Here is a 19,648-nt window from a genome sequence, read left to right as displayed (position 1 = left end):
CGCCACCAAATAGCGCCACAGACTGTCCAGGAGCTCACTGATGCCCTGATCCAGGTCTGGGAGGAGATTCCCCAGGACACCATCCGCCATCTCATCAGGAGCATGCCCAGACGTTGTCGGGAGTGCATACAGTCATGTGGGGGCCATATACACTACCGAGTCACATTGAGTTGCCTGTGATTTCAATTGTTTACTTTGATTTTGGGTGTCAGTTTGAATCCAGCCCTCAATCAGTTGGTAATTTTGGCTTCCATTGACTGTTGTTATGTCATTTTTTTCTCAACCAATTACACAATGTACATTAAAGATGTTGATCTTTAATATATCTCCTTCATCGAGACCCAATGTGTGAATTAAGTGTTCCCTTCATTATTTTGAGCAGTTTATGTAAAAGTTAAATTGAAATCGGAAGGATTTAGGGGTATGGTTTGTAGGGACCGAATTGCATAAGAATCATATTAGTTTGTGAAATACATCAGGGGAGGTTTTCAAGTAATAAATGATTGTAGAAAATAAGCAATGTATTGCTTTCAACAGCGATATTGCCCTTTTAAAGTAATCTAGACAGTTTGTGCCTGATGTACAAGGAAATGCTAAAGAGTGGACATCAGTTGTAACTCATTTAATCCAGATTCTTTGAACTAAGCTTCACTGCAATCAGTGGGTCTTTTTCACAAGCTATGGACCGCCAGGTATTTCACCACAGACCGGCACGGTCCCCAAACCTGGATTGCCGGTTGCTTATGTTGTCCTGCAGCATGGGTGACCCGAGGGTTGCCAGCTTTCATTGACTGTTAACCGCACAATCACCCACAGACTCCACAGATAAAAAAACGCCCCCCTGTTCAGGCGTTTTTTTATCTTCCATCTGTAAATCGACCCACCCAAGCCCATTTTTGCTTGCACACTGTCATTAAAAATAGCCAAATTGTTCAGGAAAACATATCATCTGGCAACACTGGATGACCCACCTGAAGTACTTCCTGCTGCCTGTGCAGGGTGTGCTCCAGCGTCGCTAGGCGATGGGTGAGTGACAGACAGTCGGACTGGAGGGCTGCCATGGAAGAGGCGTCGACCTGAGCCTTCAGCTGTTCCGCCAGCTGCTGCAGCTGAAGCAGAGACTGTTGTACTGTCGCCTGGGCCCCCAACAACTCCTACACAACCACAAACAAACAAACACAGCTATGAGAAGTGGAACAGTAGCAAATTGTTACAGACAGGGGCATTATGAGGAATCCGGCCTCAAACGTTTTCATTGACAATTTGTAGAAAAATGATATTTGAAACATAAACTTAAAACAATAACAGCAGATGTCAACTGGGCTCTTTTGCTTTTATTCATGCTAGTAGTACAGTAAAAATCTTATATATGGCCCCTTTAATACTACAGCAAGACGTCCCAAAGACAATACTCTAGATTTTCTAAAAAATGTAAAGCAAAAAACATTTACTATTACCATGCAACCAAAAAATATATTTATTATAAGAAAACCTGGAAATAAACTGTTTTGTACAATATTCAGTATCAACTGCGCCCCACACAGCCCTGTCACCCAGGAACATTTTAGAGTGTCAATTCTTGACATATCTGGCATTTTTACCTGACAGTTGGAAAGGTCTTTTGTCCAGATTTCTGGTTCTACACTGACACAAACACTGGGTATAATTTGGAACCTACAAAAAAGCCAAGGCTTTTTCTACATCTTTAAGAAATGGTGATGACAGACTTTCAGCTTATTCACATGAGAGCAGGGCAGCATTCTTCAGCTATTTGTAGGTTTTCAAAAGTTACTGAATGTTCTAATGAAAACCACTTTTTGGCAAGTCATCTGTCCATGCAGATTTTCCTCCTGAGAAAAAGCAATGTTCAGTCTCCAACCATCAGACGTGATTATCCCAAAAAATGTAAATCAATTTAAACAGGATGTCTCCTTTGCTTACTTTGCATTCTTTAATCCATGCTCTGCTCTTGTCTCCTGTAATATTGCTGTCAGTGGCACTCTTGAGCAGCTTGTCGGCCCTCTCCTCCTGCCGGTGTACAGAAGAGACACTCTGGCCATACAGCTCCCTGTAGCGCTGCCACAGACCCTGCAAAGCCTTGCTGCACCTCAGCTGTTCTGAGATCTGCTCCGATAGACCGTTCCACCTTGGGACGGAAGAAAACAACAAGTTAGGATCTGAAATGGGATCAGTCAGGAAGAGTAGCAGTCACGGGTGGATCAGGGTTTCCAAAATAAGCCCGCCAAACAGTCTGCTGAGCCTACCTGATGCTGATGTCCCGGAGGGCATCGTTGAGTGTGTCCGCAACAGACAGGTGACACTCTGTTAACAGCTGCTGTGTGACGGAGTCAAACTTCATTAGACTGCTCTCCTGCTTATCCAACTCCTCCTGCAGATTCTGAACAGAAACACAGCACCGCTTAATGATGAAGATAAAGGAGACAGATCCGGTTTATTCTGTCCAACTGTAAGGCTGAGCAAGTTATCAGACTAAACCCAATGATTTGAATTCTGAATGATTTCTGTCCTAAAAGGTTTCCCATGTTATTCCAACATCAGGCTAGGGTTGTGGTTGTACTTCAGTCCTATATAGGCTGTCTTCGGTTGTCTCACCTCCAGGCCCTCCACCTGTTGTCGTACAGCCTCCAGGGAGCCTGTCAGCAGGCGTAGCCGGGACATGGAGTACCTCCCCTCCATCAGGTAGCCATTGATCTCATCAAGAGCACGATGATACAGAGTCCACTTCTCCAGCACTGACCGCAGACTAACTTTCATCTGAACAATCTGAAAGGGCGTAGGATACTATGTTCAACATTATCTGCATTTTTTATAAAAACATAGGGGTTAAATTAAGATTACACTGACAGGCATTAAAGGCACTAGGTCTTCAAAGGTATTCAAAGCCGGCAGTGAGATTGGTTAATCAAATATTCATTATTATATGTATGAGACTGTATTATTATTATATGTATGAGACTCTATTATTATTATATGTAGGAGACTGTAATCATCTTCTTGAGAAAGATCATTGGATTAACTTTTACAAAATCCAAATATTATTGTTTTCACTATTATTACTATATTTTACGGTTTACTATTTTCTTTGTTCACATAGCCTCTGCTAATGGTATGTTGCTTTAAGAGTAACAGTTCGCACAGCTCACTTCTTCTCCTCAACCAAGGTGTTTTTTCTACTGCTTTACAAGGCTAATTTGCAGCAAGTTCACAGATAAAATGAGAGGTTTGGTTAGCTAGCCAGTAGGTAACATTTGCAGAAACAAAAAAAGGCCAAATGGTAGGACTTGTAATTGTGGGCTGACAACACAAACACATCAACCCATGCGGAATGTGGTCAATGAAATGTGCGTAAAGAGAACTGGTTGACGCTTGATTTCACCAGATTGAAAACATAGCCAGGACACCTGGGTAACCACGCCACTACTACATGTTCACTATTTACTAGAAAATTCTATGGGATGTTTAGTATCCACCGGGAGTGAGGAAACCTGTTTAATATCCCATCTGAAAGTTTTTAAACTCACCATATTGTTCAGGTTGGTCCAGGACTGGTTCAGACCTTTTAGGGTCTCCATAACAACCGAGCAGGCCTCCCCCCTCTTCTCCTGGATCAGTGTGCTCCCTCTTTCCTCAGCTTTCTCTAAATCCTTCTCTTTCTCCTTCAACAGCTCTTCCAACACCTGAAAAGAAGAATGAAACAGAATAGACAGTACAACAACTTTAAAAAAGGACATCTGATAGATCTGATGTGATTTTAGGTTATAAAATGTACTGAGAAGAGAATATGGTTGCTTGTAGTTTTTATGGTTCAGCTGTGAACTGTGTTAATAAAATGTCTATTTTCTAACCTGACAATCTTTTAATGCATTCTGCACCGATGCTACATCCCCAATCCTGTGTTTCTTCTTCAGTTTGTCTTCCTGCAATGCCAGCCAGGTCTTTAGAGACTGAACACCATTCTCATGTTCCACCCAACCCTCCAAAAGGCCTTCTAACAGCTGGATCTGAGGTACAAACACACACACACATCACGGAATATTAACAACTGCCATCTATGACTCATGCAAATTTTGCAATAGCCTAAAAATGTGTGGTTACAGTTGTGGATAACTTTGGGATACCCAGGGCCGGCTCTAGCCTTTTGGGGGCCCAGGGCATAAGCTAGTGAGCTCCTTAGTGGTTGGGGGCTCACTAGCTAATGCCTAGAACCGGCCGAGAGAATACCTATAATTAAATATGCAGCTCTGGAAAAATTAAGAGACCACTGCACCTTTTTCTTTCCTTTCCAAAAGGGTCGAAAAGGAAAGTTTTGAGTGAGGAACTGAAGGGTTAAAATTAAGAGACCACAGCAAATGTAATGCTTCTGTTCCTCACTCAAAAAACTTTCCTTTTCAACTTTATTGGAAAGGAAAGAAAAAGGTGCAGTGGTCTCTTAATTCTTTCCGGGGCTGTATTTTGTTTAACAGGTATTCTAAGGCATTATAGATCTATATTCTACTCAGGTTTCTTCGGGGAATTAGAAGGGTGGCTACCTTCTCAGTAATGAGGCCTTGCAGTATCTGCCAGCGGCGATTCATGTTTCCCAGGCGCTCGGCGAAGTCGGTCTTGTCACTGCGCTTCCCCTCCACGTCTTGACTGCTGATCTGGAGCACCGACTGGTTGACAAAGTCCACTGTCAGCTGTTTACATGTCAGGTCTATACGGAACCCCTGGAGAAAGAGACCGGGGGTCAGAGAGTGGGAGGGGACAGAAAGAGGGCAAAAAAAACAAGAACAAGCAGAAGAGAGGGAAAGTGGGTCCGTTTGAGATAATATGATGAAGTGAGAGAAAAACAGAGAAGGGAGAAACGAGAGCATATCAGAACACTCACTCAAAACATTTAAATGAGATTGTGATTTTTCTCTGAGAAGTGCCTGCTGAACTATTTCACCTTATACTTCTGTAGGTAGTCCTGAACAACTTCGGACCCCACCACTCCCGTGATCCTTTGCTGGTCCTCCTCGATCACGTTCTCCATGAGAGAGATCCAGCTCATCAGCTCTGTGATGGCATGACGCGATGCCAGCTTCTCCATCTGCAGCTGAATGAACAAGCACAAAATCACGGTGAAGTGGGGTCTTAAGCTACATCCCGCTGTTTCCTAAGTTCTCACTGGACTGACACCACAGTTGCAATTAGCTCAACTACGTTTGGTTACATTGGGAAGGATATATTAGTTAGATAGGGTTGAAACAGACAACTAAATGCAGCTGCGGGCTGATTTTGGACAGGTCAGATGGCCATAGGTTGGAACATATTAATGTTGAAAACAAGTGATTTGTACACTGCTAAATGACCACAAGGTATTTCAAAATAATAATTCAATACATCGATCACCAGGAGACAATCACAAAATGTTTTTCCCCCTAAATCCATGCAAATGTACAGTATTTTATAACCCCCCCAAACAAATTAAGGATAAAGGCCTTTTGCTGACTATTGCTACGAGAATATGGCAGCATAGTTATCAAACTTTAGACTGATCCCAGACCTGGTGTAGTTTTTCCTGCACCACTGGGATGCGTGTGAGAAGCTCCGCCCACTGCGTGTCCACCTGGGCTAAAGCAGATCTCAGACCAGCCGTATCCACTCTCTTGAGCCGCAACAGCTGGTTGCCTGTACTCAGCACTGAGGAGCGCAGAGAAGACCGCGCATCCACCTCCTTGTAGAACTCCTACATGGAGACGAGAGGGGATGGAGACAGATGTGAGGTTTCACCTCGATTGATGAGCACACTTCTTGGTGTTGGAACTGCAAGTATGACTCAGAGGTTGTCCTGACCCACTGACATCACACTGACCTCCCACTGACCTCCCACTGACCTCCCACTGACCTCACAACACAAACTGTACTTCTGTTTGATATGTCCATCTACACATGTTTGATCTTTATTTGAGCGAATTTGCAGCAGCAGGAAAACTACTTGGGAGGGCCAATTAAGTGGATTATAAATAACAGACATTTTAATGTGGAAACTAAACAATTACAATCCTGACCAAACAATAAACTATAACGTGTCCTGCAGGGCAGGAACATGTTTGCAACGACTGGATGGTCAAATTCATAAACTTCATCTAATGTAACTTTAGGACTTTCTCCGTCTCACTCACCAAGAAGGCGTAAAGGTGGTCCCTGACCGTCTCCAGCTCCTGTAGTACGGTCACAGACTGAGTGGCCCAGAACTCCAGGCGGTCCAGGGCTGACCGTAACCACTGACTCAACTCTGCTGACTCACTCTTGTACCTATAGTCACATAACATGACAACAAATGTTCAGTTCTGGGGTTTCACTTTTAGATACTTATCTATACTTGATCCATCCTGTAAGTGCACAAGCCAACTCTTTTCACTAGGCCTGCCATGTGTTGGTGACAGCACAATCAGCATAGAAACTCAAGTACCACTACTCATATCCAGAGAAACAAACATGTGAAATACACAAATGGTTTTTGTGTATAATAAAACATTCGCCAAATAATGTTTCCAAACAAATGTCTCGGTTTTAAATGTGTTTAAATGTGTGTGACATTTTTTTTTTTAAATTTTATTTAACTTTAAAAAATGTTTTCTAATAAGATTCACAAAACATACTTTTATGCATCTTATCCATATGGGCTTGGATCAACTATGAAACCAAGCCAGCTAATACCCTCACATAACCCAACCCTCTCATCCTCTGACCTGCTCCAGTGTTTGAGGGTGGAGTCGAGGCGGTGCAGCTCCTTGTTGACCTTGGTGGTGGAGCACAGCCAGTGATCTCCCAGCTGGGTGAGCTGGTTTTCCAGGTCTGAGCAACACACAGACAGGAGCAGCCTCTTCCCGTCCTCCAGTACCTGGTAGAGCTGAGGCTGGTGCTCCGTCAGACTGGCCTTCATACGCTAGAAAGGGAGAAGGGGGAGGAGAGGATGAGTGTACAACCACCCGCAAGATGCAAAGCCCAAAACCAGGGGATTTCTGAAGATGAGAACTGGGTAAGGCAACAAGACCACTGTTACTTCGCAGTTATTCCATCTAGATTTTCTGATTGCTAATTTGATTGACATGTTACTGCACAGGCAATAAAAAAAAAATCACTGAACCTATAGTAACACGTAAATGATTTCCTATGGACACCTGCGTTTGTATTCTAGAGGGAGATGCCTTGATGTGTATTTGGTTGCGTTTTTCATTGCCAGGTCAACCAATGAAAGGAAAGGGTAAAGGGAAATGTGTCCGTTTTCAAACAAGGTCAAAATTAGATTTGGCTTTCATATTAAACCCACCGGACCTGGAGTTGTGCAGAGCTCTCACGGTTAGCCCGAAGAGAAATTACAGTTAGCTGCCTTGCTCAAGGGAAAAAATTTATGTTTCACCTTGTCGGCTCTGGGATTCAATCTAGCTGATCAGAGGCTTTACCTGCTAAGCCACCTGCCATATTGTCAGAAGGTGTTCATGGTGATAGGTGTGTCGTGTACCTGGTACAGGGCGATCCTGTCAGTGAGTCTCTCCTTGGTCTCTTCCACCAGACCCACCGTGGGCATACTGCACTCTACAGACTCCAGCTGTCTGCACAGACCCTGGTAGTCATCTACAAACCTGCTCCACGACTGGAGGACACAGACGGAAAGGAAAGGGTTCATTAATCAGCTGATCTATTTGTTTAGCAACCCAAATGAAGTGTTGTACTCTGCCGCCCGTTTGCTCTGTTGCTGTCATCTACTTTGACTGTCCCCAGTTTCTACCAAATCTATTCTTTTCGCCAGAGCCCTGGAAGGGGCACTGTGTAGAATCCTGCCTCTAAGTAATAACACAACTTGTCGACTTGTCCTCCTCCCTTACCGAACAAGATCTGGAATAATATTACCTAGTCCAGGATGGGTTAGGGTTAGGTTGGAATTGATAGCACTGCGACTGTATAAAGCGATTAGGAGATTACATGTAATGTAATCTGAAAGAAGGACTGGCGAGAAAGTTTAGATTAGATTTAGATTAGTTTCAACTTTATTGACAATGAACAAGTACAATACAACTAAATGCAGTAAATAAGGAATATGTAAATGGGGAATGTCAGTCATTCAGATCAATTTAATCAAAAAAATATTATTTAAAAAATTTACTTCAAACATTAACTGCAGATTTACTTTTACTACCAGTAGTCATTTTTGCTTGTTTTATGCTAGTATTACAGCAAGATTCTTCCATATTGACTTTATAAGGCAATTAATTTAACATATACACTCACCTAAAGGATTATTAGGAACACCATACTAATACTGTGTTTGACCCCCTTTCGCCTTCAGAACTGCCTTAATTCTACGTGGCATTGATTCAACAAGGTGCTGAAAGCGTTCTTTAGAAATGTTGGCCCATAATGATAGGATAGCATCTTGCAGTTGATGGAGATTTGTGGGATGCACATCCAGGGCACGAAGCTCCCGTTCCACCACATCCCAAAGATGCTCTATTGGGTTGAGATCTGGTGACTGTGGGGGCCATTTCAGTACAGTGAACTCATTGTCATGTTCACGAAACCAATTTGAAATGATTCAAGCTTTGTGACATGGTGCATTATCCTGCTAGAAGTAGCCATCAGAGGATGGGTACATGGTGGTCATAAAGGGATGGACATGGTCATTTAAACGATGCCCACTTGGCACTAAGGGGCCTAAAGTGTGCCAAGAAAACATCCCCCACACCATTACACCACCACCACCAGCCTGCACAGTGGTAACAAGGCATGATGGATCCATGTTCTCATTCTGTTTACGCCAAATTCTGACTCTACCATCTGAATGTCTTAACAGAAATCGAGACTCATCAGACCAGCCAACATTCTTCTAGTCTTCAACTGTCCAATTTTGGTAAGCTTGTGCAAATTGTACGCCCTTTTCCCTTTTTGTAGTGGAGATGAGTGGTACCCGGTGGGGTCTTCTGCTGTTGTAGCCCATCCGCCTCAAGGTTGTGCCTGTTGTGGCTTCACAAATGCTTTGCTGCATACCTCGGTTGTAGCAAGTTGCTCTTCTATCAGCTTGAATCAGTCGGCCCATTCTCCTCTGACCTCTAGCATCAACAAGGCATTTTCGCCCCCACAGGAATGCCGCATACTTGGTGTTTTTCCCTTTTCGCACCATTCTTTGTAAACCCTAGAAATGGTTGTGCGTGAAAATCCCAGTAACTGAGCAGATTGTGAAATACTCAGACCAGCCCGTCTGGTACCAACAACCATGCCACGCTCAAAATTGCTTAAATCACCTTTCTTTCCCATTCTGACATTCAGTTTGGAGTTCAGGAGATTGTCTTGACCAGGACCACACCCATAAATGCATTGAAGCAACTGCCATGTGATTGGTTCATTAGATAATTGCATTAATGAGAAATTGAACAGGTGTTCCTAATAATCCTTTAGGTGAGTGTACATCATTGTGTAGACATTGTATACAGTGGGATGTGACTGGTCTCAAGCAACACCATCTCCATCTTTCTTACAATATATTAGTCAATTCATCAATTCATCCATCCATTAGTCAATTCATCCATCCATTCCTTTATCCATCCATACCCCCCCCCCCCCCCCCCCAGTATGGAACCATTCACGTCATGTCTGCGTTAGTAGGGAGCAGGTACCATTCCAACCCCCCCTCACCTCCAGTATTCCCTCCAGCTCGACCCCTCTGCGATGGGCCTGTTTGAGGACGTTGCGTCCCAGGGCCAGGGTCTCCTCCAGGACTTGGCTCTCCCTCTGGACCACCAGGCCGCTCACCTTACTGTAGAACGTCTGTGTGAGGATCATGTGACACTCCAGTCCCTGGAAGAACTCCTAGAGAGAAGGAGGTGGCAGAAGGGGGTATGAGAGTAGAAATGCATTGTCACCTTAAAAAGAAGCAATACTTACATAGACCGTATTTGTACACTCAAAAACTGAATATGGCAACGTAATAGACCTTAAAATACTGTTGGAGGGTTGGTGGGTGAACATATACAGTATGAACATAGACCCCAGTGAAACAGAATGTCGAGGATGACCACTTAAGAGTTCCCCAACACTCTTTACTCACTGTAACATAATGGTATGAGTACATCCTATATATTATTCGCTTATAGATGAGGTACATATGGTATTCACAGTGCCAATGTTAGCATCTGTCTTCTGCACGAGGGATGAGCAGTGTGGAGGCAGTATAGTGAAGGTAAACAGTCTGGAGAAGGCTTGATGCAGTCTCTGTTGGACAGACACGTTGTATCCCAAAACCCTCTTTTGGAGGACTTTACCTTGTGCTTGTCCAGTAGTATCTGCACTTCGATGACGGAGCCCACGGTCATCTTCTGGTCGGCGGCCATCTTATCCTGTGCGGTGTCAACCAGATCGGCGAGGTCACGCAGGGCACTCTCATACTGGGCCTTCAGACACAGGCTGTGGTTTAGACTGCTGCGCCGAGAGCCCACCATCAACACCAGCTCCTCAAAAGCATCCTGGGGACATTAATAATGGATATATGTGATGAAATGAGGCTCGGCTTATGTGCATCACCACATAGTAGTCCTAACCACACGACAGCCACAGCGGCGCGGTCAAAGGTTAAATTAAACGTCTTCTTGAACCTAAACTGTGGTGGACAGCTTGCCTCAACAAAGGAGTATTTAGACTGCTGCACCACCTGGCTGCTTTTCATTTAGAGCTTCCCAGGCAAACACAGCTATGTTCTGGTGAACAATGGCGAGATACTTCTACACCTCTGGCACCACCAAGGTTCTACACCAACCTTGTTAACAAAAAACAATTCACAGTAGCGATACCACAGCTTTCGGCCAATCAGCATTCAGAGTTAGAACCACCCGTACTGTTACCTGTAGTTTCAGTAGCTCCTGATTGGAGACCTGGTCAGGGTGTAGTCCCTCGGCTCTGCTCCTCAGCTCTGCAACCCTCTGCTCAAACTCCCTAAGACCATCCTCCGCCTCTGACAATGTCTGTTCACAGGGAAAAGTGCTTGAAATGTATGTGTGCGTGTTCGTGCACAGTTAAGTAGGCAGGTCTATGTTTTACCATCACCGTACCTCTATCTGTTTGGGGGCAGGCCTATCTACGGCTCCAGCCATCCTTTGCAGAAGCTGGTGTTTACTGTCACTGAGAGCTGTGAACAGCAGTCTCAATTCAGTCTGGTGGAGGAGAACATAAGGTGTCAATGGGGATAATAGTTTGACAGGTGGACACGGAGCAGTCAGTGATTTTTATGTTCTGGCAGGCCTACAATGTGGTTACTATAATTAGATTTGGATATAGCTGGAGTTTATTTGAATATTTAGGAATAGTCCTCCCCCGAGTTTGAAATAACATTCTGCTACAAAATAACTCCTGTTCATACAATGTAGTAGCATAACAAGAAACAAGTTTATAAATGCAAGCACACACACCCACACACCCTACCTGGAAGCTGGTGTTTTGCTCCAGTCTATCTTTCATCGATTCACAGTGTAGCTCCAGGGTTTGTTCAAGCAGGCCCAGTCTCTCTTGCAGCCCATCCAGAGTGTATTCTATCAGGGCCTGCTCCTCCCCTCCACAAAGCCTCCTCCATCCTGCTCCTCCTCCTACCAACAGCTCCCGGCAGTGGCTCAGCTCCTCTGTCACCTCCCTCACATCCTTACTCAAGCCCTTTAGGCAAATAGGAAAAACCTTTATTTAACCTGTGATATTACCATTCATCCAAGACCTAAACTGCCTTATGCGCTGCGCTGTTTGGTTACATAAAAAAAAAGTGTTAATTTGTACTAACTCAAGCTAGCCAACAAAGAACTAGGCTGCCAACTTCCTGTTCGGGTGATGGGGAGTTGGACGTTTTTTTTACTCAAACATTCTTGGAACATATGTCTACTAAGAGCATTCAGCCTGTTTCAAATGCAAACTATGCCCTCTCCTTTGAGTCACATTCATTTCTGCCAGTAAGTGGAACACCATTCATTTTTAGTATTTTTATAAATACAAATTACATATAATGCACATTTTGTACTGTATATAGAGTAGTATTGGCATTTATATAGTAAATGTTTATTGCTCCAGAAACTGTATTAGCTGGTCTGTTACTGGAATTTAGCATTTGGCCAAAGTTCAAATAAGGTCTTTTAATTTGTCCTTTTCCACTAACACAATGCCACGAACAGAAATCTGTGGTATTTTTGCATATCCCCATTTCCCTTAGGACACCCTCAGAGATTGGGGTCAGAGCCTGGGATCCATCAAAATTGACAGACAACCTGTAGGAATCAGTATGTGTTGGTAACTGTTGAACACTGCTGGGCCTTTGGCCTGTGGTTACCTCCAGGTTGCAGAGCTGCGTCTCCGTGTCTTCTGACAGCAGCACAGGACCTGACAGGACGTTGTTCTCCGCGCTGTCCAGCCATGACGAAGCCGCCGACACGGCCGCGTACAGCTCCTCCTGCACGGCCGTGCCCGTCTTATTGTCAGCTCCACTCCCCGGCTGTGGACGTGCAACATTTTTATTATGCAGCAAGCACCTCCACGTCGTTTACCTAAACGGCTGCGTTAATGTATCCGGAGAGGCTTAAAGATGGCCTCCGGTGTGTTTGTATAACTTCAGCCAAGTGCTGGCGAAAGTATGCTCGTGGGCCAAAACTTGTCTTTTTGTGGACTACATCACCCAAGGCGTATGCTGCTTAAGATCCCAGAATTAATCTCTAAAAGGAATATTTATGTGTGCAAACCCACTGGCATTCTGTGCTACCTTATAATACAGTGTGTGTGTGTGTGTGTGTGGGTGAGAGAGAGAGAGAGATACCTCTCGGGTCAGCATCTCCAAAGTCTGGCAGCAGCCCTCAAACAGAGCCCTGGGGGAATGTCTGTCCTGTCCAACCGCCTCTGCCCGGAACACCACCCCAGGGCTGGACACACAGGACCTGTGGAGAACCTGGGGAGAACATAGATGGGAGCTTCAGATACTACTAGAACCTCACTGTAAATTAATGGTTACTACCAGAGGCGAATAAATTCGGGGCTTAGCCCCATATGACCCCCCACCACCCCGCGACAGAAAGTAGAGTGTTTTGAATGAACATGCGGAAAATGTCGATGTACACGCTAGCAACGTCTACATTGTCATTATGCGTGATCGGAATTATAGATGAATTGATCAGGTGCTATTATAATTTTTTGGTCCATTTGAGATCCGGGGCTATTCATAAAAGATCTGGGGCTATAGCCCCGAATGCCCAGGGCTAATGACGCCAATGCTTACTACAAAGCTATGAAGGTAAAACAGCAACGTTTTGCATTTGTAAAAAAAGTTGCCACTTGGAATTACTTTTGTAGTTGGAAAAACGTTTTGCAAAATTGTAAGAAACACTCGCAAACTTGGAATCACTTTTGTATTTGCAAACTTGTAACTTGATATTTGGAATCATGCAACTCATTAAAAATACTTGCCAACGTAAAATACGGACGGTCAGGGTTTTGTCAGAAACATTTCGCTAGAACTGCGACAAAATTATTTTTATTTGTAAATCACTGTCTGCTGTTGTACGTTTCACATCGTTTTCAATCTGAGAATACCCATGAGGACAGCTTTTTTTGACCAATGAACTGAATGCATCGTGAACGCAACACGTTTTCACCTTTTAACCAATCTGAGTAGATTCTGGAACAAGCAGCGCCAGTGTTTGAACAGGTTTCAACTCGTAGTGATGCCGAGGAAGAAAAACACGGCTAAGCACGGTCGGCTCCTTGTACCTAGCTAGATCAATGCACAAACAAAGTTATACTGTCTACTAGCTACATTACTAAAATGTAAATCTAGCAACTAGCAAGGAATTTACATGGCTAATTACCGTTTTGTCTTTTGCATGGAAATGTATTTACCACGAGAATAATGGAAATTCACTTTGCATGATTAATATTTTGTATTAGACTAGTTTGGTCGTATGCATACCAGCTTAATATGGTTCACATCATAACGTGTATTTTTTGTTTATCACTTAGTGTTTGCATTTGTTCAAAAAATTATAATAATCTGCTATAGATGTCATAACTTTTTAGCGAAAGGTTCAGATTTTTTATTTGTTATTTTATTGTAATTTCTGCTCCAAAGAGAACACATCAGATTTGTTTTTACTTTATTGTCATTGAACAAGTACAGTACAACGAGATCCAGTTTGTGTCTAACGAAGTGCAAACAGGATACAGTTTCAATATGAAAAATCATATGCAAAATGGTAACTAGCCATGTAAATTCCTAACTAATTATAATTTTTCCATTTTAGTAATTTAGCACTTTATTATTCCAATAACGTTTATATTGTTTTCATTCAAAAAGTTTTTCGTACTTTTAAATGCATTGTCACGTGGAACGAATTTTTATAACAAAACTCTGTGCATCTGTATTTAACATTGGCAAGTAACTAATTAGTTGCATGATTTCAAATATCAAGTTAGTTACAAGTATGCAAATATTTTTTTACCAGTTTGCAAAAGTTTTTACAAATAAAAACGTATGTCGCTGTTTTATCTTCATACGCAGCCAGCTGACATCTGGGATCTTTCTGGCTTTAAATAGTGTTTTGTAGATGTGAATATAATCGATATCTAAACTATACATACTGGGTTGATTTGCTCCTGTTCCAGGGAGTTAAGTGACAGCTGCAGTTTGGTGCTCTGGTCTTTACTCAGACTCTCCCATTTCTGTCTCATCTGGTCCTGAAGGGTCAATGTTTCTAATAACACACCAGGCATGTCTTGACTATAGGCAAAGAGAAAAGACAATTAGGGAAGTAGTAACGGTATAAACAGAGACAACAACAAGAATCCCATGGTAAAAAATATTTATTTCAAATATAGTTAAGATGTAAAAACAAACACATTTTTGTAAAATGTAAAAACAAAACAAAAAGTTTCTATGCCTTTTTACATTTATTTTAATACCTGACATTTGAAAAAGTATTTGAAAAAAATATAATTATACCCTATATTTCAGATTTTTTTACTATGAAAGTAAAAGTGCATGTGTGAGTGCGAGAGAGTGAGATTTTGAGTTAGAGTGAAATTGAGAGATAAACATACCTGTCTCCATCGGGTGAGGTCGGATGGGTGAGAATCTCCTCCCCTATGCTGGCTACAGACTTCAGCAGCCTTCTCTGCTCGGCTAGCTGCTCCTCTAGCTCCTGCAAACAACATAGAGCAAGAATGCACACGTCACCACAGTCTGAATAAGAAATCCAACACAGTTAAAACCCAACAGAAATACAACTACACCATCACACATCACAACATGTTATAACGTTTCATAACGTAGGTAAGAGCGATGTCCTTTCCTACCCTCTGTCGTTGCTGGTTGTCATGGTGTTGTTGCGTACGGGTGGAGCGAGCCTGTGACAGCCAGTCCTGTATGTTGGGGCTCTGGGACAGTACCGAGTCTGGCTCACTGTCTTCCTGCTCCTGCAATGAACCCTGGAACAAACGCAGAAATGAAGCTTTGATATCTGGGGGGGGGGGGGGGGGTTGTTTTTGTGACAATCCGTCAGTAGCTGTCCTCATGCAAGACAGTGGGCCTTTATGACTGAAACATTGCCTTGTGCTTTTTTTCTCTGTGTGGGAGTAAATATGACATACAGACTGACAGAGGGAGAAAGAGAGATGTAGTGGACACAGTGAAGAAAAAGAAAATGTGAATCGGGAGGAAGAAAGGAGATGACAGAGAGAGATGTTAAGAGAAACAAACACGAAAAGAGTGAGAGAGAAAGACTGAGCAACCAGAGGCTAAAGCCCAAGTTGTACCGCCGCTGAGAAGACGCCTCACCTGGATGTCCACCTGCTTGTCCTGTAGCATCCTCTGCAGCTCCACCAGGCTGTCTTTCAGGGAGTGCAGTTTGAAGATGAGCTGCTCGGCCTCGCCCCGCGTTCCTGCCCTCCCCTCCAGAAGGAGGCTCTCGCTGTGCACCGACAGTTCAGACAGAGAAGCCACTTTCTGCTCGATCTGAAACAGCATGTTCTACAAGAACAAGGGTACGCCGTGAGGCCAGGCTGGACCACCAACTGCAAACTGACCACCAGCCTGACCAGTGTCAATGAAGTATCTAGAGTGCTGATATTATCAACCCCTAAACTAATAATAAGGCAGGAGAGGGAACCATGTGTACTCTCGGAACAACAACATTCAGTGGGAGGTGGGCGTACCCATCCGAAAAAAAAGCTTTCATTGGCTGAGGGCAGTGAATGACAGGCAGTGTTCTACAAGGTCTTGTTTCCATGACTCACTTAGAAGCACTAGCGTTAGTGCTTGCTAGATGCTGCTTCTCTGGACAGCCTCAGACAGAGGCCCTTTCTCTGACATTCTCACACTCTTCACTCACTCTCACTCTGTCTTATCACACACACACACGTTACTCTTCAACCTCCGTCACCAAATCTCTACGACAACACTGCTCCAATGAGTGGTTCAGAACAAGGACGACAAAGTAGAAACAACAGGATAATGGTGTGGGGGGAAAGGGCAGATTTGCATGCCTTTCCAACTTTCAGTGGGCGACTCAGTGACCCTGAGGTACTCAGTTGTAGGGCTGGATATTCCTTGCTTACAGCTCCCTCCACAATATTCTCATAACTACAGTGGGGAGAACAAGTATTTGATACACTGCCGATTTTGCAGGTTTTCCCACTTACAAAGCATGTAGAAGTCGGTCATATTTATCATAGGTACTCTTCAACTGTGAGTGACGAAATCTAAAACAAAATCCAGAAAATCACATTGTATGATTTTTAAGTAAATAATTTGCATTTTATTGCATGACATAAGTATTTGATACAACAGAAAAGCAGAACTTAATATTTGGTACAGAAACCTTTGTTTGCAATTACAGAGATCATACGTTTCCTGTAGTTCTTGACCAGGTTTGCAGACACTGCAGCAGGGATTTTGGCCCACACCGCCATTCAGACCTTTTCCAGATCCTTCAGGTTTTGGGGCTGTCACTGGGCAATATGGACTTTCAGCTCCCTCCAAAGATTTTCTATTGGTTTCAGGTCTGGAGACTGGCTAGGCCACTCCAGGACCTTGAGATGCTTCTTATGGAGCCACTCCTTAGTTGCCCTGGCTGTGTGTTTCAGGTCATTGTCATGCTGGAAGACCCAGCCACGACCCATCTTCAATGCTCTTACTGAGGGAAGGAGGTTGTTGGCCAAGATCTCGCGATACATGGCCCCATCCATCCTCCCCTCAATACGGTGCAGTCGTTCTGTCCCCTTTGCAGAAAAGCATCCCTAAAGCATGATGTTTCCACCTCCACGCTTTACGGTTGGGATGGTGTTCTGGGGGTTGTACTCATCCTTCTTCTTCCTCCAAACACGGCGAGTGGAGTTTAGACCAAAAAGCTCTATTTTTGTCTCATCAAACCACATGACCTTCTCCCATTCCTCCTCTGGATCATGCAGATGGTCATTGGCAAACTTCAGACGGGCCTGGGCATGCGCTGGCTTGAGCATTGCCGGCGCTGCAGGATTTTAATCCATGACGGCGTAGTTTGTTACTAATTGTTTTCTTTGAGACTGTGGTCCCAGCTTTCTTCAGGTCATTGACCAGGTCCTGCCGTGTAGTTCTGGGCTGATCCCTCACCTTCCTCATGATCATTGATGCCCCACAAGGTGAGATCTTGCATGGAGCCCCAGACCGAGGGAGATTGAATGTCATCTTGAACTTCTTCCATTTTCTAACAATTGCGCCAAAAGTTGTTGCCTTCTCACCAAGCTGCTTGCCTATTGTCGGAATTCTTACTGGTTGGTAGGTGATCAAATACTTGACCAAATGTGATCAAATACGTGATCAAATGTCATGCAATAAAATGCAAATGAATTATAGAAAAATCATACAATGTGATTTTCTGGATTTTTGTTTTAGATTCCGTCTCTCACAGTTGAAGAGTACCTATGATAAAAATGACAGACCTCTACATGTTTGTAAGTAGGAAAACCTGCAAAATCGCCAGTGTATCAAATACTTGTTCTCCCCACTGTACATGTCATTATCCTCTTCTGTTCAGAAAGAGACCTGAATCTCTCCCAGGGCCGCTCATTTGGCCTCCAACTCCGACTGTTATCAGCAGTTAATAGCCTCTCTCAAATCCCCCACAATCCCTTCAATATCTCTCATTCTTTAAGATCTCCTTTTCTCTCCCATCCTCTCCACTAAAGCTTCCTTACAGTAATAGCAGTCACACAGATGTCTGCACCTTAAACCCCTCTCAGGCCCTACTCCCACTCCCCCGTGGGGGTCCTTATATGTGGGCTGCAGTCTAACAATCTGTCCCCCTTCGGGAGGGTTGATCTTAGACCTGAGCTCCACCGGAGCCATATGCCAACCTTAATCAGCTTACTGTCCACCCATTTGCTCTCAATAAACAGTTCCACTTGGAATACTTGGGACCTGGAAGTTATTACACAGAGTTTAGTCTCATAGTATGCAAGTGTAATACTTCAGGATTTTATATCAGATTAGCATCATTTTGATGGTTCAGTGCAACCGGTCAGTACTAAAATAACACATTTGGTGTAAAACATTTTTTGGTTTTACAATTTATATACAGTGGGCACTCTGACACCTTTGCCTCAAGGAGTTCACAACACTGATCCGGGATCATCTGCATTTACCACACTTCTAGTGAACCACAAGGACCAGACAAAACATACGACTGTCCCTGAACCAGCTCAATTTCCACTGATCAGTTACGTGGAGGACGTGGCTGGTTCAACACGGTTAGACCCAGTAACAAATTAAACCACCATTCCGAAGAACATAAAAGCGTAACCGTCATTCTCTCAGAGTTCACAGTGTCCTGTTAAGACTGCCACGCCCCGCAACAAACCCCCCCCCCCCCGATTTCATGCCCCCACGTCGTCACCTGGCAGTCGATCAGCTGCTCCTCCATGTCCATGTCCTCGGAGTGTGTCTGGAGGGCGGAGCTCAGCGTGGCTTTGGTGCTGTGGAGCCAGTGGTCGAGCTCCTGCGCCTCGCTGTGGTACCGCTGCAACGCCTGCTCCTGCCTCTGCTCTTCCAGCTGCTCGCTCAGGCGCTCCTGCAGGGGGCACCGACACAACCAACATCTTTACCGTCACGTCCGCGGGATCGGGAGGAATCCAACCGCGTCACCGCGCAACGAGAGCGGGTATGGCAAACAACTCCTTTACGACGACGCGCTCCGTTTCGTGCGCAACAACAGACCCACCTCCAGCAGCTGCCGTTTGCCGGAGGCCTTCATGCGGATGGTGGCCATCCTCTCCCCCAAGACGGTCAGGGTGGAATGCAGCGCCAGCTGGTCCCCGGGGTCACTGTCCAGGCTGTCACAAAGCTCCTCGCTGAAACACGTTTGCAGGTCGCCGATCTCTTCCTGAAGCATCAGGATCTCATCCATCAGGGCCTGGGGTGGGGGGGTTACAGTTGATATGTTACTGAATATGGCAATATTGTAATTTTCTGGTTGGACGACTCAGCATTTTGCAGGGCCTCTACTAGCCCTGTCCTGTTGCTGCACTGTTAGCATTGTGTCAAGAGACAGGGTCGTGCCCATCTCTCCGATCCGGGCAAGAGCAGGCGGGAATAAAATATCACCACATCTATTTCTTC

The 19,648-nt window shown here is 44.2% G+C and overlaps 1 protein-coding gene across 1 annotated transcript in view; it reads right to left on the bottom strand.

The window, feature by feature from the left end:
- The window catches only part of syne1a (spectrin repeat containing, nuclear envelope 1a), a 232,178-nt gene that overhangs the window by 33,162 nt on the left and 179,368 nt on the right, over positions 1 to 19,648 (bottom strand). Inside the window, exons 97-121 of the mRNA XM_034287789.1 lie at positions 19,251 to 19,442; positions 18,927 to 19,100; positions 15,833 to 16,024; positions 15,352 to 15,483; positions 15,097 to 15,197; positions 14,638 to 14,776; positions 12,824 to 12,952; positions 12,344 to 12,505; positions 11,458 to 11,682; positions 11,088 to 11,189; positions 10,881 to 11,000; positions 10,305 to 10,505; positions 9,679 to 9,852; positions 7,511 to 7,642; positions 6,738 to 6,934; positions 6,168 to 6,300; positions 5,549 to 5,731; positions 4,949 to 5,098; positions 4,551 to 4,727; positions 3,867 to 4,022; positions 3,543 to 3,698; positions 2,614 to 2,784; positions 2,265 to 2,398; positions 1,942 to 2,146; positions 972 to 1,154 (exon numbers count right to left, since the gene is read on the bottom strand). Coding sequence (XP_034143680.1) covers positions 972 to 1,154; positions 1,942 to 2,146; positions 2,265 to 2,398; positions 2,614 to 2,784; positions 3,543 to 3,698; positions 3,867 to 4,022; positions 4,551 to 4,727; positions 4,949 to 5,098; positions 5,549 to 5,731; positions 6,168 to 6,300; positions 6,738 to 6,934; positions 7,511 to 7,642; positions 9,679 to 9,852; positions 10,305 to 10,505; positions 10,881 to 11,000; positions 11,088 to 11,189; positions 11,458 to 11,682; positions 12,344 to 12,505; positions 12,824 to 12,952; positions 14,638 to 14,776; positions 15,097 to 15,197; positions 15,352 to 15,483; positions 15,833 to 16,024; positions 18,927 to 19,100; positions 19,251 to 19,442 — 4,020 coding nt within the window. The remainder of the gene's footprint in view (positions 1 to 971; positions 1,155 to 1,941; positions 2,147 to 2,264; positions 2,399 to 2,613; positions 2,785 to 3,542; positions 3,699 to 3,866; positions 4,023 to 4,550; positions 4,728 to 4,948; positions 5,099 to 5,548; positions 5,732 to 6,167; positions 6,301 to 6,737; positions 6,935 to 7,510; positions 7,643 to 9,678; positions 9,853 to 10,304; positions 10,506 to 10,880; positions 11,001 to 11,087; positions 11,190 to 11,457; positions 11,683 to 12,343; positions 12,506 to 12,823; positions 12,953 to 14,637; positions 14,777 to 15,096; positions 15,198 to 15,351; positions 15,484 to 15,832; positions 16,025 to 18,926; positions 19,101 to 19,250; positions 19,443 to 19,648) is intronic.

Source organism: Esox lucius, chromosome 18, assembly GCF_011004845.1.
Source record: "Esox lucius isolate fEsoLuc1 chromosome 18, fEsoLuc1.pri, whole genome shotgun sequence".
NCBI classification, from domain to species: Eukaryota; Metazoa; Chordata; class Actinopteri; order Esociformes; family Esocidae; genus Esox; species Esox lucius.
The sequence above is the reverse complement of the archived record's forward strand: the minus strand, read 5'-3'. Positions and strand labels throughout refer to the sequence as shown.